The sequence below is a fragment of the Herpailurus yagouaroundi genome, unplaced genomic scaffold (assembly GCF_014898765.1).
Source record: "Herpailurus yagouaroundi ecotype Mexico unplaced genomic scaffold, PumYag 28, whole genome shotgun sequence".
Lineage (NCBI taxonomy): Eukaryota > Metazoa > Chordata > Mammalia > Carnivora > Felidae > Herpailurus > Herpailurus yagouaroundi.
In genome coordinates this window covers 157,048,226-157,065,657 of record NW_024412376.1, presented here as the reverse complement: position 1 = coordinate 157,065,657, position 17,432 = coordinate 157,048,226, and the positions used below count along the sequence as shown (strand labels likewise).

The 17,432-nt window shown below is 44.7% G+C and overlaps 1 protein-coding gene across 2 annotated transcripts in view; it reads left to right on the top strand.

Moving 5' to 3' along the window:
- Positions 1-15,811, top strand: part of CD38 (CD38 molecule) — a 57,254-nt gene extending 41,443 nt beyond the window's left edge. The window contains exons 3-8 of one of the 2 annotated variants that reach the window (XM_040487526.1): positions 414-549; positions 6,311-6,396; positions 9,927-10,000; positions 11,741-11,833; positions 12,175-12,261; positions 15,494-15,811. In XM_040487526.1, coding sequence (XP_040343460.1) covers positions 414-549; positions 6,311-6,396; positions 9,927-10,000; positions 11,741-11,833; positions 12,175-12,261; positions 15,494-15,557 — 540 coding nt within the window. In that variant the 3' untranslated portion in view covers positions 15,558-15,811. The other variant, XM_040487531.1, reaches the window with a different exon arrangement.
- Positions 15,812-17,432: the final 1,621 nt, after the last annotated feature.

Here is a 17,432-nt window from a genome sequence, read left to right as displayed (position 1 = left end):
ACAGGGTCCTGGAGCCCTTTAAGAACCCAAGAGCACTTCTCCCAGAAAATAGCACGTAGACACGATTGTTTTGCAGATGACTTTAGGAATTTCCTAATGTCTCCTCCAGATGTGCTCTAGTTCTGTGTTTATTGTAAGATTCTCATCCGTGGCTTTCAGACTTTTTTTCACTGCCACCAAAAATAATAATGTGACCTAGAAAACGCACACACACACACACACACACGCACACAGCCTCCATCCATGGACACAGAACACAGTGATGCACTCAGCAACACTCACTTTTACTCTAGGGGTTTTACTCTGGTCTTTTCTATTTTTCTCTCATTTAAGAAGATGTGGGTTTTGTTTTTGTTTTTGTTTTTTGACTCACTGAATTGCTCTCCATAACAGGTTGTGTTTTTCTTTCCTAGACCCTCCTTTGGAGCAAAACAAATGAGCTGGTGCACGAATACGCATGGGTCCAGCGGGAGTTCTTCACCCTGGAGAACACACTGCTGGGCTACATGGCGGACGGCCTCAGGTGGTGTGGAGACCCAGGCTCTCCTGGTGAGGGTCTGGGCTGTTTGGTATTGCAGGGAGTGCAGGGCGAAGGAGCCCTGGGCTCTGCCAGGGGCGTCGGTGTGGTGGGAGGAGCCACAGGTACCTGCCCTGATGCCATCTACACACTTAGCGATCATTCAGGTTCCCGTAAAACAGCGTTCCTTAGATCAACTCAGCATTCTAGAAAAGAACTGATTTGCGAGGTTGGGCCCGTCTGTGCTCCCTGATCTGCCCACTCTGAGAGCAGGGGTAGCCTGCTTCTGAACTGGAGGTGTTTGCTCTCTGTGAAGGCATTATTCGGGACTAGACAATGGCAGAGCAGGCTGAGGCCCGAGAGGGAGCCAGGCCACAGCCCTTGTTCCACGGAATGGCCACGGCAGCAGGTGGATGGGCTCCTCTGCGTCTCAGGCCAGTGCATGGCTCTGCTGTCATTGTTCAGAGGTCGCCTTATCTTGCCCAGAAAGACCCAGAATGCCTCACTGTGGGGAGGTGCTTTGTACCCAGAAAACTCTATTGAGCCCGTTTTCACTTCTTTGTGTTTTTCTTTCTCTTTTTATTTATATGGTGGATATTTTTACTTTATGTTGTTTTATTCTTTTTTTTTTTTTAATGTTTATTTATTTTTGGGAGAGAGAGGGAAGGAGAGAGAGAGACAGAGGGCGAGCAGGGGAGGGGCAGAGAGAGAGAGGGAGACACAGGATCCGAAGCAGGCTCCGGGCTCCGAGCTGATGGCACAGAGCCCGACGTGAACTCACAGACCAGAGCACAAGATCATGACCTGAGCCAAGTTCGACCCTTACATGACTGAGCCACCCAGATGCCCCATTTATATTATTTTGTTCTTATTTTTATTGCTTTTGACTGTTTTAAAAAAACTTATTATGGTAGCTTCTTCTTCCCAGGTTTACATTATTTCCAATTATAAAAAGGCTGCATGCTTATTTGCCAAGTACAGAAGTGTTTAAAAAGAGTGAAGGTCACCTTGTACCTTCTCCAGTCCTCCATTTCCATGTTATTTCCCGAAGGGGACTGTCGTCAACAGTTCGGTAAGAATCCTTTCACACGTGGCCCCGTGCTCACATAAACACATGTGTTAAAACGTATGCATACACAATCTGCAACTTTGCTTTATTCGTTTAGAATTAGTAGATAGAAATTACAGCCATATTTTTTCAAAAGCCCTCATGTATCTCCTCTGGGGATGGTACCATAATTTATTTAACCCAATCTCCAGTTGATGGACATTTAGGTTGTTTTTAGATGTTGTTGCTTAGCAACTGTTGCTTCTGTGCACAACAGACACTCACATGCTTACACACACCCACACTGGCACACACCCAGGGCTCACGTACAGCTGCGTGCTTGTGGAAGCACTTTGGAAAGATATGTTTCTACAAATGAGATTTCGGTGCTAAATACACTGTGGTAGAAACAGATACATTTGTCATTCAAAAGGAGGCCACCATTTATACTCTCATCAGAATCTGTGACATTACTTATTCACCCATACCCTTGCCAACACTGGATGTTCACACTTATGAAAATGCTCTTGCCAATTTGATAAAGAAATAATACCTCGGCTTATTTTTCACTTCTTTGGTTGCGAGGCCAATCGTGTTTATATATTTCATGGTAGATATTTCTATTTCTTTTATAAACTGGCTGTTCATATATCTTGATGATTTTTATTGGATGCCTGTTCATATATCTTGACTATTTTTGTTAGTTCTATATAAATTGATAGTAGTAGCTAGTACTTATTGGGTACTTACAAAATCCCAGCCTTTGTGCTACATGCTATGTGAGTATCCACTCAGTGAGTCCTTCCTTACAGCCCCAGGAGGTCCCGTGATGATCCTATTTTACAGATGAGAAGCTTGAGGCTGAGGGCTGTTATAGGATTTTCCCATTAGTAAGTGCTCCCTGAGCACTAATTCCCTGAGTTGGTAAGTGGCAGGGCTGGGAGCGAACCCAGGTTTCCTGGCTGGAGCCCTTGTGTCTTAACTGTGTGTCATCTCACCTCTTCTCTGGCATACCGGTGGAAAGCCTATTTTTGCCAGTTTGTATTTTTCTTTTAATGCTGTTTGTATTCTGTCTTCTGCTGTGCAGAAAGGCAGTGAATCTGCCAACCCTTTCCTATTTGGCGGCTGGGCTTCAAGTTGAGGTTAGATTTTCTTCTGTCTAGATTGGGGAATCTTCCATATTTTTTATGTAGTATCTTTATTTTTGTAATTTTAAAATCAGTCTTTAATCCAGAGTCTTTCCACCCAGAAATATGGCAAATTCTGCTTTTTTAATGTACTTAATTTAATTTCTCTTACTTTGTTGTAAAACTTCCTTCCTTTCTTTTAACTCTTGACTTTAAAATTTTATTTAATGGTATGTTTGCATCATGGAAGGTAGCAAGGGGGAGACATCCGTGTGTGGAAAGAGGAAGTGAAAACCCAGGGCACTTCTCAGATGTCATTGTGAAGACGAAAAAGTTTGAGCTCTTGAAAACCTATGAACAGTAGCACCTTTGGAGAGCCGTACAAAATGTGTGTTCGTTCCATTATCATCAACATTTTTGCCCCTGTTGGGAGATGATTCAAATTTAATTTTGAATGATAATTTAGTAATTATTTACATCCATGCATGGAAATGTTTCCTTTTTTATTTGTGTGATTTTGTTTTTAAAGCATACTCCCCCCCCCCCTTTATTGCTTATTCTTGAGAGAGAGAGAGAGAGAGAGAGAGAGAGGGAGAGTGTGGGCGCACGAGCTCGGCTAGGGGTGGGGCAGAGAGAGAGGGAGACACAGAATCCGAAGCAGGCTCCAGGCTCCGAGCTGGCAGCACAGAGCCTAATGCAGGGCTTCAACTCAGGAACCATGAGATCATGACATAAGCCAAAGTCAGATGCTTAACCAAGTGAGCCACACAGGCACCCCCACGCATGTACTGCCCCTTCTAAAAAGGATACCACTCGGGGCACCAGAGTGACTCAATCAGTTCAGCATGCCGACTTTGGCTCAGGTCATGATCTCATGGTTCACGAGCCTGAGCCCTGCATTGGCCTCTGTGCTGATTGCTCGGAGCCTGGAGCCTGCTTCGGATTCTGTGTCTCCCTCTCTCTCTGCTTCTGCCCCCCACCCCCACCCCCGTACTCTGTCTCTATCTCAAAAACAAATAAACATTAAAAAAAAGAAAAAAAAAAAAGAGATACCACTCCTATTGGACTAGGACCCACCCACACTAATGACCTCATCTTAACCGATTATATCAGCAAAGACCCTTTTTCCAAACAAGGTCACGTTCCCAGGTACTGAGGGGTTAAGTCTTTAACATATCTTTCGAGGGGACAAAATTTAACTCATCACAGGAGGAGGTAGAAAGACGGCTGCTTCTCTAGGGTCAGCTGTACACATATCCACAGAGGAAACTGCTGCCCCGTGCCTGACTTTTGGGACAGAAGAAAGTTCCAGGGCCTCTCGTCATGCACCTGCCCTGCCTGCTCGATAATTCAGAATTGAAGTCAGACGGCTGCAGATTCTGCTCTCATTCTCACTCTGCCCTCCTGTCCCGTATCCACTCAGTCACCAACGTGTTTGCCTTTTCTATCGCCGTTTCTGCTGCCTGAGTCCAGCACTCGAACGCACCCTGCTTTCTTGGTGGGACTGTTGTAAGATTCTTACTGCTCACTCCTTACCTCTCTGGGCTGGCCTCCAGGTGGCCACCGCAGTGGGATGGTTTGTGTCTTTGACCTGAAACCTCAATTTCACCTCTAGGATAAAGTCTAAGTTCCTTAGCATGGTCTGGGCTCTGTCTTTCTTATGCCTTATCATCCATCATTCCCTCCTCACCCGTCTGTTCTGGTGGTGCTAATCTAAACCTGTTGGGTCTTTGCATGTGTCTTCTCTGCCTAGAGCACCTTTCTGTCTAGTCTGGCCGAAGACTCCTATTCTTCCTGCAAAACCTAGTGCAGCACCAGCCTTCCCAAATGGTGCTGCATACCCCCTCCAACCCAGGTTGATGTTTCTCCCATTGATTTGGTTGTATTAGATCATGTGGTCTCTGAAAGGAGGGCTTCTATCAGATTCGTCTCTTTATCCTCGGGACCTAAGTCTCAATTACTGTGCGTGTCGTCAAGTGCAATGGATAAAACAGAGGAAGTATGTACACATACACACGTACAGACACAAGGGAATATTATTCATTCTCTTTTTTAAAAAAGGAAATCTCGGGGCGCCTGGGTGGCGCAGTCGGTTAAGCGTCCGACTTCAGCCAGGTCACGATCTCGCGGTCCGGGAGTTCGAGCCCCGCGTCGGGCTCTGGGCTGATGGCTCAGAGCCTGGAGCCTGTTTCCGATTCTGTATCTCCCTCTCTCTCTGCCCCTCCCCCGTTCATGCTCTGTCTCTCTCTGTCCCAAAAATAAATAAACGTTGAAAAAAAAAATAAAAAAATAAAAATAAAAAAGGAAATCTCATTTGCAACAACACGGAGAAATCTCAGGGCATTGTGCAAAGTGAAATAAACCAGACACATGGCAAGTACTGCATGATATCAATTATATGTGGAATCAAAAAAAAAAAAAAAAAAGTCGAACTCCTAGAAACAGAGAGAAAAGTGGTTTCCAGGGGCTGGGAGGAGGTGTGGGATGAGGGAGAGGTCGGTAAGAGAGTACAGACTTCCAGTTATGAGGTGAATAAGGTCAGAGGTTCTAATGTACTAGAGTTGCTAACACTGTATTATCTAATTGAAATTTGCTAAGACAGTAGAAGTTAAATGTTCTCGAACACACAGCTCACACACACAAAGGTAAACGCGGGAGGTGATGAATGTGTTACATTAACTCCACATGGAGGAATCTTTACACAATGTCTCTATGTATATGTCTCTATGTACGATCCTCACATTGTACACTTTCAATGGCTTATAATTTTAGGGGGCGCCTGGGTGGCTCAGTCGGTCAAGCGTCCCACTTCAGCTTGGCTCATGATCTCACGGTTTGTGAGTCTGAGCCCTGGTCAGGCTCTGTGCTGACAGCTCAGAGCCTAGAGCCTGCTTCGGATTTTGTCTCTCTCTCTCTCTCTCTCTCTCTCTCCCCCCCCCCCCCCACTCACACTCTGTCTCTGTCTCTCAAAAATGAATAAACGTTAAAAAATTTATAAATATCTTACAATTTTATGTCAATTATACCTGAAAAAATTTTTTTAAACGCTGGTGCATTAAGGCAGATACGTTTGGGGGAGGTACCACAGAAACAATGTGCTCGTGCGCTGTATCTGCTATATTTCACCAACTTCTGAGCCTGTCTCCATGGGGAAGAGTGAGTATAGACGGACTCGGGGGCTCTCTGAGCCTGGGGATGTGGAGACTGCATCAGGAGGGGGAGGAAAGCTGTCAACAAGGGAGCTGGCAAGAGGCAGAGGGATATTTGGCAAGAGTGGCTCCTGCGGGCCCAGTGTGAGCTCTAGTTTGTCCTGGACGAGGGGATAATGCCGAGGGCTTGTCTCTGTCAGATGAACTTCAGCTGCAGTTTCCCAGAATGATGACTCAAACCTTGTCATTGTGTTCCTGTCTGGGATTTGGAGGGTAAGGTAAGGACTTGGAAGGGATTCAGGGGCATTTAGTCAAAGTGGGGGGAGAGGAGTCCATTGTCCGTCTTCCATCTTGGCAGCCATGCCATTGGAAAATGGCTCCACGGTGATCAAACAGCCTGGGAGGAATGGACTTTAATTATACCCTTTCTTTCCTACTTTAATTATTCTCTATAAACTATGTCTTTTAGAAATGAACTATCAATCTTGTCCAGACCGGAGGACAGACTGTAGCAACAACTCTGTTTCTGTATTCTGGAATACTGTGTCCAAAAGGGTAAGTACCAAAAGGGAAATTTTAGCATTTTGGCGACCGAAGAACTGAAGAGGTCATCAAGTCAGTGGTTGGTGTTCATTCTCTTTGGATCACAGACTCATTGAGGAACAAAAGTTTAGGATTCTTCCTTGAGAAAAAAAATGTACCAACGCACATATCAGAATACTTTCACATATAATTTTAGGGCATTCATAGAGGTCCCATAGGCTCTAGATGACGAGTCCTTGCTCTGTTCCATCTTTGGGCTTTGGCTGCCAGCTTGGTTTAATCCTCTGATCTAGGCATTGGCCAATCTTAGATTCCTGGGAGAGTCTGAATAATCAACATTTACAGACCACTTACTGTGCACCAGATACAGGCATCTTCACGTGGGTTAAAAGCTTTCACCCCCAGAAGAGTCCTATGAAGTGGGTGGCGTGAGTATCATACTCATTTTCTAGATAACGAAACAGAGGTGCAGGTAAATAAACTGTCTACTAAACGTACGTAGTAAGTGGCAGATCTGGGAGTTTATCCCAGATTGTCTGACTGCAAAGCCAGAGTTCAGGCGAGGAAGGACTCATCCCTTCCCCACTGCTATCTATTTCTGACTTCACTGTAAGCTGCCTTGGCACATACTCATTTTTCTTTTAAGTTGCTTCTTTGCAAGCGAACTAAGGAAAATGGGAAAGAAAGGAGGAAAGAAAGAACCGAAGGAGAGAAAACGGGAGAAAGTAAGTCTATACTATTTATAATTCCCTGGAACTGAGTGTAGACATCTGAGGAGCTGGGGCAAGTGAAACTCACATTTGTTGAGTGCCTATTTATGCCAAGTCCTGGACCAGGTGCTCTGCCTGTGCCTCCTCGTTTGATCCTCACAGTAGGTGCTGTGGGAAGGTGCAAATCCCCATGTTACAGGTGAAGACACTAAGACTCAGAGGTTAGGTGACCCATCCAAGGTCACTTGGGCTAGTAAGTAGTGGAGTCGAAAGCCTCCCACCCTTAAGGAGATTCCGGTGAACTCTGGCATGGTGGAGATGAGGGGCTAGTCTGGGATTTGAAGTAAGGAGACCATTTAAACTTGGACAGATTCTTTAAACCGTTCTGACCTTCAGATTCCTCACTTGCCAAATGGGGATGAGAATAGTACCTGTCCCATGGGGTTGCTGCTATGTCGAAATACCACTATCTTCGCTAACTCAGAATGCGTTCCTTTAACAAATATTTGTTGAGTACCTACTAAGTGCTGTATAATTATACACAGGCACTGTAGAGTTTGTTGTTATTGTATGTTCGCTTGCTTGCTGTTTCTGAGAAAAGTTCCTATTTATTTTCTCCTTCGCTGATATGTTTTAGGACAGTGCTGTTGTGAACAACTTTTATTTTTTTTTAATTTTAATTTTTTATTTTAGAGGGAGAGTGTGAGTGGGAGAGGGGCCGAGGGAGAGAGAGAATCCTTTTTTTTTTTTTTAAGTTTATTTTTGAGAAAGAAAGAGAGAGTCAGAGAGAGAGAGAGAGAGAAAGGAAGACAAAGATTGCCAAGCAGGCTCTGTGCCTACAATGCAGATCCTGAGGCAGGGCTCAAACTCAGAAACCATGAGATGGTGACCTGAGCTCAAATCAAGAACTGACTGCTTAACCGAACAAGGCACCAGGCACCTTGAGAGAGACAGAATCCTAAGCAGGCTCCGCACTCAGTGAAGAGCCCAACAGGGGGCTGGATCCATGACCCTGGGATCATGACCTGAGCCGAAATCAAGAGTCAGACGCTCAACCAATTGAGCCACCCAGGCACCCCTGTCACATTTCATATGTGTCAAGCACCTACTTGGAGCTAGGAGCGAGCACAGTGGTGAAGGTGACCAAAGATGCCCTGCCATCCCCTGGGGCCGCAGCTTTCTGTTGGCCAAATGCTCATAGATGTGCATAGACAACCTTGTTTTATCAGACAAGATCCTTTCTTTTTTAAAAATTTTAATGTTTCTTTATTTTTGAGAGACTGAGAGAGACAGAGCACAATCAGGGGAGGGACAGAGAGAGAGGAAGACACAGAATCCGAAGCAGGCTCCAGGCTCCGAGCTGTCAGCACAGAGCCGGATGCAGAGCTTGAACCCATGAACTGCCAGATCTTGACCTGAGCTCAAGTCAGATGCTTAACCAACTGAGCCACCCAGGTGCCCCAAGATCGTTTCTTTTTCTGACAAAAGAGAGCAGCTTGGGGTTTGAATCCCCACTCTGCTTCCTTGCTTCCAAGTGATGTTACCTTGGGGCAAATTAACCCAATGCTTATTTCATGGGGACTCGAGTTTTTGGCACCCCGGAAGGACTCTGTTGACTTAGCACTTTGATTGGTACTAATGGGCCTCTTTCTACTTTGTCCGAGTAGAAAAACAGAAGCTGCACCGGATTCTACTAATTTGGCCTCAGATTGTTCAGTGGTGTTTTCTCACCTGCAGAATAAAGGCCAGATTCCTTGGCCAAGCATTCATGGTGCCCTGAACTCACTTTTCTACCCAAATTGCACATCCACTGAGGGTTTCACCCAACTACTGTTTTCTCAGACCCCTTGGCCTTTCTGTTTGCAGCTGCCTCAGCCTTTACCAGGTGAGATCCTATCTGTCCTGCTGGACTTAGCTTTTGTTGGCCTCTGGGATGCTTTTTCTGTTCCTTTCCTAATCTCCATCGCTGAGTATTTGGACTTCCTGCTTCCATTTCCCTCCCTTCCTCCTTCCCTCTTTTCCCTCCACAGATTTTCTCTGGGCGCCCATTCCGTGCCATGCACTAGCTCTAAGACTCCAGGGCTGTGGTGACAGGCGGGACAGCCAAGGTCACAGCTCTCAAAGAGTGCTCATTACTGGCGACTGAACCCGCAATGAGCTCATTGGCACAGTATCATACAGGCGTGGACCTGAGCTGGTCCCAGGGGCGTGGGGGGTGCTTCTGGGAGAGAACACGTAGATTGTTTTGCTTCATTCGTTTTGTTTTTTCAGCACCTGGCAAAGATTCCAGCTGAATGTTTATTGCATGAAGAAATAACTCCCTGCTCAATGATATATTCGTTCATGCAGTCTCTCTTTCCCTTTGCACCTGTGCAGGCCTGTGACACCTTCTCTCCTCAGTTTCCCCCTTTTTTGTGTCCCCTTTTCCTTTGCCCCTGAATTGTCCACCCTGCTCTCCCTAAGGGAAATGTGCAGCACCTACAGTGCACCAAGAAAGCACTTTTGTCTTCCTCCTCCAGCAATATTTCTCTTACTCCCTGGACTTCCAACTTCTGAGACATCAGTTTAACGACACTGTCGACAATGATGTTGACCTTCATTGTTCAAACACAGATGGGAGCATCTGCTTCCAGAATTCTCATCTGAAGCAGAATCCTGCCCATGGCTTGGGATGAAAATTACATCCACCTGGCATTACTGAGCTAGACACACACAGGCTACTCCCTCCTTCACCAGCTAAAGCCGCGAGTTATTTTGGAAGGAGCTGCTGGAGTGTGGCAATGAAATTTGCGTGCTGAGGAATGGCCAGCTTCTTGTCTTTTTCCTTTTAAGTTTGCAGAAGATGCCTGTGGTGTGGTCCATGTGTTGCTCAATGGGTCCGTCCATAACACCTTTGATGAAAGAAGGTACTCGTTTCTTTGCATCCTATTTGCAAGTGTTAGCACAGCCTCCTGGTAAATATTTCATCCCTAGAAGAATATGCTTTTCATGGTTAAGTCAGTACTGAAGATTTGGGCTGAAAAGGTAAAATGTTTGTTTTCTACGGAGAGATTCGTCTAAGTCAGTGTTTTTGTCTGGTGTCTCCTTTTCGTAAAATCCTCTAAATGTCCTAACGGCCCTTGCACTGTGTCCAGTCCCTCCTCTTGGCTTTTTGAGGCCTGGTGCAGTGTTCTGAGCTCTCCCATTTCCCACCTTTGTTCATGGGGTTCCCCCATGCCTGGCTCCCCTCCCCGCACCCGCCTGTTTAATCCTCTCCATCCACGAAGACCTGCCTGGTTTGACTCCTCTGTCCCCTGTGAAGAGTGGGCATCATAGTTGAGCAGTCAAACCACTACTGGGCTGGGTTCTTGGCCCTTAACTATCTCTATAGGCATTGCCCCTAACTTATGGTAGTGTTAAAAGTAGGGGCTTTTAACTTCCGTATTATGATAGTGTTAAAAGTAGGGGCTCTGGTCTTCCTGTGTGACCCCTGGGAGCCCCTGTGGCATGCACCTGCAGAGGTGTTGATGATTTGAAGATGAACTGAGATAATGTATGGAAAGTGCTGAGCTCTGTGTCTCACAACACAGAGACGGCTCAGTGAGTCGCAGCTATTACTCTCTCATTCAATCTGCAGCGCTGAACTGGGCCACGCCAATGCCTTCCCTCTCTGACCTCTTTCTATACAGTTGTTACCACATGGTTACTTTCCCAGACTTTGTGCGTCACTCTTCCTCTGGATAAGGCTGGATTGAGAGGAGGGGCAGCTATTGACGTGCTCCTGGCACCCTGGGTACCCCAAATTAATTTTCCTTCTCTCCGGTTTTGATATTGACTTCTGCAAAGAAGCATCTGTCTTTTTGTCTTCTTTTTTTTTTAGAGTTTTTTTTTTTTTTTTTTAGTTTATTCATTTATTTTGAAAGAGGGAGAGCAGGTGCACGTGCACGAGTCGGGGAGGGGCAGAGAGAGAGGGAGACAGAGGGAATCCCAAGGATGCCCAGTACTGTCAGTGGAGCCCGACACAGGGCTTGAACTCACGAACCATGAGATCATGACCTGAGCCGAAATCAAGAGTTGAACACTTAACCGACTGAGCCACCCAGACGCCCCATCGTCTTCCTCTGACCCCAAGCTTGTAGGCTTTTGGGTGAGAGCGTCAACATTCCGGGGTTTCGTAATCTGATATTCGGGGTCCAAGTTCTTGCCGCAAGAGTGGCAGCTGTCCGAGACCAGTGGAGAAGAGTTTAGGACTGGGGTCAGAGCAGGGCATCCGGGGCTCTCAGAGGAGTGCATCTGGAGCCTCACTGAGTGTGGGTCGTCTGGGGACTGTTCGGCTGCAGATTCTGATTCAGCAGGTGCTGGTGGGCTGAGATTCTCTAGGTCTAACTAGGTCCCAGACGATGCTCAGGATGTTGGTGGGAGGCTCCTCTTTGAAGAGCAAGTACTTGAAGAATCATCATCAATGTCCCGATGAAGAATCTTATTTTGAGAATCCTGTTCAGCGAGGGTCACGATGAATGAGAACGGCCGTTTCTAGTGCAAATCATGGGTCAATCCCACAACGCAGGCTCGGTCCAGTGGTTCCTGCCTGGTTTTTGACGAGGCCTGTGGTTGGCTGAACGATTCCGTTTGGGGTTAACAATGTTCTCTGCCTCTTCTTACCTTAGCACTTTTGCACGTGTGGAAGTCTTTAATTTGCATCCAGAGAAGGTTCATACGCTACAGGCCTGGGTGATGCAGGACATCAGAAATATTTCCAGGTATATGTTACTACGTTGTGCGTGTATATTCTCAGGGTTATCTTAGGAATCAGTCCGGGGGGAAAAAGCCACAGTCACAAGAATGCATCGAGAACAGGTTGGCTCAGGAAATGATGGGCTCAGCATTCGGCCCATCGCAACAACGTCTCAATTTCATCCCCACAATAAGTATGTGGTTCACACCTTCGGCTCCCCTGCTGGCCTGTGAGCTCTTAAAAGCAACTTCTGCTTCCACTTTTCCCAGGGGCTTGCCCAGGGCTTGCTACCTAGAAGAAACCGAGAGACTCAGGAAATGGTTGCAAGACCTTGTCACTTAACTCTTTTTTTTCTTTCTTTCCCAGTGACTCGTGTTCGGATGCCTCCATTAAAAATCTGAAACTGATTCTAAGCAAAAGGAATATTACATTTACCTGCGAGAATAATTACAGGTAATTGACTTCTGGAAGAAAGAAATGGCTGTCTTGCCATCTATAGGCATTTTTTCTCCCTTTCCTCAGCCTCTTCTGAGCCAGGAGGGCAGTGGGAGCCCCTCTCGGGCCTTGATGGTGATCTGGGATGATGACCTTCTCCTGGCTTCCCACATGAGAGGCCTGACACAGGGGTGCAAACCTGCTGACTTGCAGGGGAACAAAAGCATGTTTTGTCAAATGCAAAGATTTTGTACAACCTTTGTGACATGGCAGTATTTTGCATGTGAAGTTTCTTTAGTTGGATCTCAGCATAGATGCCTGACTCTTGGTAAGTGGCCACATGGAAGTCTACCAAACTTTATCTTTCATAAATTAGAAATGCAAAATCTTAATTTTTTTTTTTACCAGTAATATGTGTTTATTAGGGAAAAGTTTAAAATTACAGATAGGTATATATATATATATTTTAATTTTTTTTCAATATTTATTTTTGGGACAGAGAGAGACAGAGCATGAACGGGGGAGGGGCAGAGAGAGAGGGAGATACAGAATCGGAAACAGGCTCCAGGCTCTGAGCCATCAGCCCAGAGCCCGACGCGGGGCTCGAACTCCCGGACCGCGAGATCGTGACCTGGCTGAAGTCGGACGCTTAACCGACTGCACCACCCAGGCGCCCCGGTATATATTTTTAAAGTCATCAGCAACTCTGCTATCTAAACTGGGACCCTCACTCATTTTTAAGCAGGGACTCCTTCCAGAATCATCTTTGGAGATTTTCCCATAAGTGACGGCTTACAATAAGACTGATGCAGAGAGTAAAAAATTCTCAGAGAACACAGAGGTTGGAATCCGAGAACCCTTTTCCTGTCTCCTTCTGTCACCACCTTCTCCCACCAACCCTAGCAGAGAGGCAGAAGGACAGCTTCCAAGAACATTCACTGAGGGCTTTTGTCTCAAAATGACCTGAATTCCCCCTCCGTCAGCTGGCTGCTCTCTGGAAACTGCTCTCTGGGAAGAACACACACTTTCCACCACAGTCAGATGGGAAAACAATCAGAACAAAGGGACAAGAACAACTGTAAAAGAAACATTGCAGACATCTGACCCGTCTAAGTTACTCAAAGATGTGTTGTGTCGGGAAGATGGGACGCTAAAGACCTAGGAGAAGGTTGGGGGATGTACCTGGGTCTCATCCTCAACTGTCCTCATCATCCTTCTCCCCTCCCCCCCTCATTTTAATTATTCCCCTTTCTTGTATTAATGGCCATCAGTCAGCCTCATTCATGCCTACTGCAGGCTCCAGTTGAGCTCACTCGTTCTCTACCTGGGAAGATGCAAAAGCCTACCTTCCATCTGGACTTGGCCCACATCAAAGTGGCCAACATCAAAGGAAGTGATTTGTAAGCCAACACCTGTCATGCTGAGCATCAGCTCATGTGACCTTAAACTTGGGGGGTCATATTTGAAGTCACTGGTCCTTTTCTCCAACCATGAGGCTCTAATCTATTCAGCATGATTCTTTAAATTACCTGCTCCTCGGGGCCCCTTGTATGGTAAGAGTTCTGTGGCTTTTCAAGAAAGCTGCTTGTCCCCACAGGAGCCTACAGTGAATATCATGCATATCGACATATCCTGAAGTTGAAATCACTCCATCTCAGACATACCTTCCAATTTAGCCAACTTTTGTCCAGCTGTTTTGGTGTGATTGTTTTAATAGGCAAACAGAAGTGTGAATACATTTATATAGATCAGACTTCCTGTGGATTCTGCTGTTACCCCTTTATAAATCCCACCTGGGGACGAATACTATTAACCTTTGGCTGCATGCCCTTCACATCCTTTTCCTTTTTTCTGCATGCACACACGCACAGTCCTGATGAAATATGTACAGGATTTCTTCACATTTTCTTCAGGATTCTACAGGATTTCTTCATGTTTTAACCAGTGGAATCAACAGAAGGTTAACAGTACTTTTTTGGATTACTGGAAAAATGTCAGCGTGTTTTTCTGGTTAGTGCCCCCTTGTGGCATATTTTTTAAGAACCTAAAGGGTGCACTACTCCCTGTAAGTTACTTCAAAATATACTCTGTCTCTATCCATCAGCATGTTGTCCAACATATCCAAAGTGTGTCCATTTTATTGGAACACTGGATATGAATATTTTCATATTTATGGAGAGAGACCATCTTAACAGCGTAATTGCTACTTCTTTTCCAAAACTGAGTTTCCCCAAATTAAAAACTAGTTAAGGAACGTATTCCTGTTCTCCTCATTTAGTATAAAGCAAAGGTGGCTTCAGAATCTTAGCCACCTTCTCAGGTCTTAGAAGGATTTCTTTTCCATAGCAGTATCTCCTTAAGGAAAAGGACACTTTTTTTCCCCCCAGAATGTATTCACGTGGAGGATTCCAGGTTACCATATTGGCGAGGATTGGAGCCACTGTGTCCAGCTGGTGATGATAGTTGGCTAGAGACAAGCCTGAGATGGCCCATCCCAGAAGCCCAGGGGTGCTGGTTGCTGCCTCTAAAGATTTCTCTCTTTCTTGACCCACATTTAACAAAATCAGGTTCAGCTACACTTTAATGAACCACAATCCTCACTCTCCACTCTTCTCCATAGACCAGCCACTCCCACTGGACCCTATTGATTTGTTATCTCATTTTCATGAAACTGAGAGACCCTCACTGGCTAGATTCTTATCTAGGATTTGTTCTGTGCAAAGGGTGTGCGGTCTTCCTGCTGATGGCCACCAGCCTTCCTCCAGAGAGTCTTTACCCTCTCTCTATCTCTGACCCTGTGGCTCAATCCTCTCAGGAAGCTTCTGGAGAGAAGAAAGCAAATCAACAGAAAATATTGGAGAGCCCTCATCTCAGGCTGCTGCCTCTGTTGTTTCTGGTCATCAGCCGACATTCATAGCACGTACTTGTGACATGTTAGAGCCAGACATTTGTTTTCATCTCCACACATTGTCATCAAACATACCTTCTCAGTATTTATTTCTCTGGCTTTACAAGTGACATGAAACCAGATTGGGCCACGCTTTAAGTTGTTCACTCCTGAACTTGACCTTTCTCTGTGTTGTCACCGCAGGAGAGGAAATTGTTTGGATGCCGAGTGGTTCATGTATTCTTTTGTTGCTAATGAAGAGGCTATTTGCACTGGGGAATTGAACCATAGATATATTGTACTGCCTCTTGATCTCCTGTTTTTGTTTTTGTTTTTGTTTTTTTCCCCTCTCTCTTGTCATAGGCCTATCAGGTTTCTTCAATGTGTGAAATATCCTGAGCATTCATCTTGCAGATCTAAGATATGAGCCGATCAGCATGGTGGTTTCAGATCTTTGAGTCTTGTGGTCTGCATCAGCATGGGTAACTCAGGAGACACGCTACTGCTGGGAAGCTGAGGACTTGGGGGGATCTTCTGTCATGATGCCAACACTAGAGCTGGGAGCCTTTCCCCCAAAGTTTAAAAATAACTTATGTCATTGGAATAGTTTTTACGTTGACTTTCTAATACTCATGAAAAAATTATGGTATGAAATTAAAACAAAAATTTTATGTTAAATTATTTCATTTTAATTTTCATATGTGCTTTTATTTTGTTTATATGTTGGTAGCGGCCTTTTTTTTAATGTTTATTTATTTTTGAGAGAGAGAGAGAGGACAGAGCATGAGTGGGGGAGGGACAGAGAGAGAGAGGGAGACGCAGAATCCGAAGCGGGCTCCAGGCTCTGAGCTGTCAGCACAGAGCCCAACGTGGGGCTTGAACTCACGAACTGTGATATCATGACCTGAGCCGAAGTTGGCTGCTTAACTGACTGAGCCACCCAGGTGCCCTGGTAATGGCCTTTGTTTTGAAGATGACCACCCTAAAGCTTTCTTATTGATACAGGTAATTAAGGGAAGGTAAATACCGACACTTCTCAGAAATGATACATTTCTGAATGAATGACCTTGTCTCAGGATCTTATTTTGTATCCTTTCTACATATAAAGTGTAAATGCCATGGTTATGGGTCATGTTGGGGAAAGAATTCTGTAGGATAGAAGCCACCCATGTGTTTTACCTCCCACTCTTCCAACAGCCTTATGAGGTTGGTATTATCAACTTCCGTTTGGTAGACTGGAAGTGGAAGTTCAGAGAGGTTATATAATATGCCTAAAGTCATACATTTAGTTCAAGGCGGAGGCTGGATTTCAGCTCAGCTCTGACTCCAAAATATGTGCTTTCTTTCTAGGCCTATAAAGACATGCCTTATGTTCTTCTCTAATAAATGCATGTGAGTTTAAATTGAATATAATAGAACCTGAATTAACGATTTTTATGGATGGCTTCAAAACAAATACATTTTTCTCCTCTTTCTCCTCCTCCTCCTCAGTGTCTTACCTATATAATAGGCAATTAAAACATATATTTGTTTCCGATACTGGTAATTTGTTGTCTCTTTCTTTCCTGATTAGTTGTGCTTGAGGATTTATCACTTTTATTACTCTTCCAAAGAACTGACCTTTAGCTTTGTTTTCTCTTTCTATTTAATTGTTTTTCACTCTTCTCTTTATTGTTAAGGATATAAAAGTTCTTTCTAATTTCCTTGGGCTTCTTTATTCAGCTTCTTTCTTTTTAATGTTTACATATTTATTTTTGAAAGGGAGAAAGTGAGAGAGAGAGCAGGGGAGAGGCAGAGAGAGAGAGGGAGTGAGTGAATAACAAGCAGGCTCCATACTGACAGCACAGAGCTTGACGCAAACTCATGAACCATGAGATCATGACCTGAGCCAAAGTTGGATGCTTAACCAACTGAGCCACCCAGGCGCCCCACTTTATTCAGCTTCTTAAGATAGAAGCTTAAGACAAATCACTGATTTTCAGTACACTTTGTTTTCTTATTCATCAGTTAGTACTATAAATCTTCTTCTCAGTGCTGCTTTTGCAGATCTTAAGTTTTCATGTGTCTCTTTTTATTATCATTCAATTAAAAAATATTTTCTACTTTAATTGTTATTTAGAAATGTGTTGCCTAATTTTCAAACATCTGGAGATTTTCTAGGTTTTCTTTTCTTTCTTTCTTTCTTTCTTTCTTCTTTCTTTCTTTCTTTCTTTCTTTCTTCTTTTCTTCCTTCCTTCCTTTCTTTTTTTGTTCCTTTCTTTTTTTTAATGTAGAATTGTTGAATGAAGAATAAACTAATTTG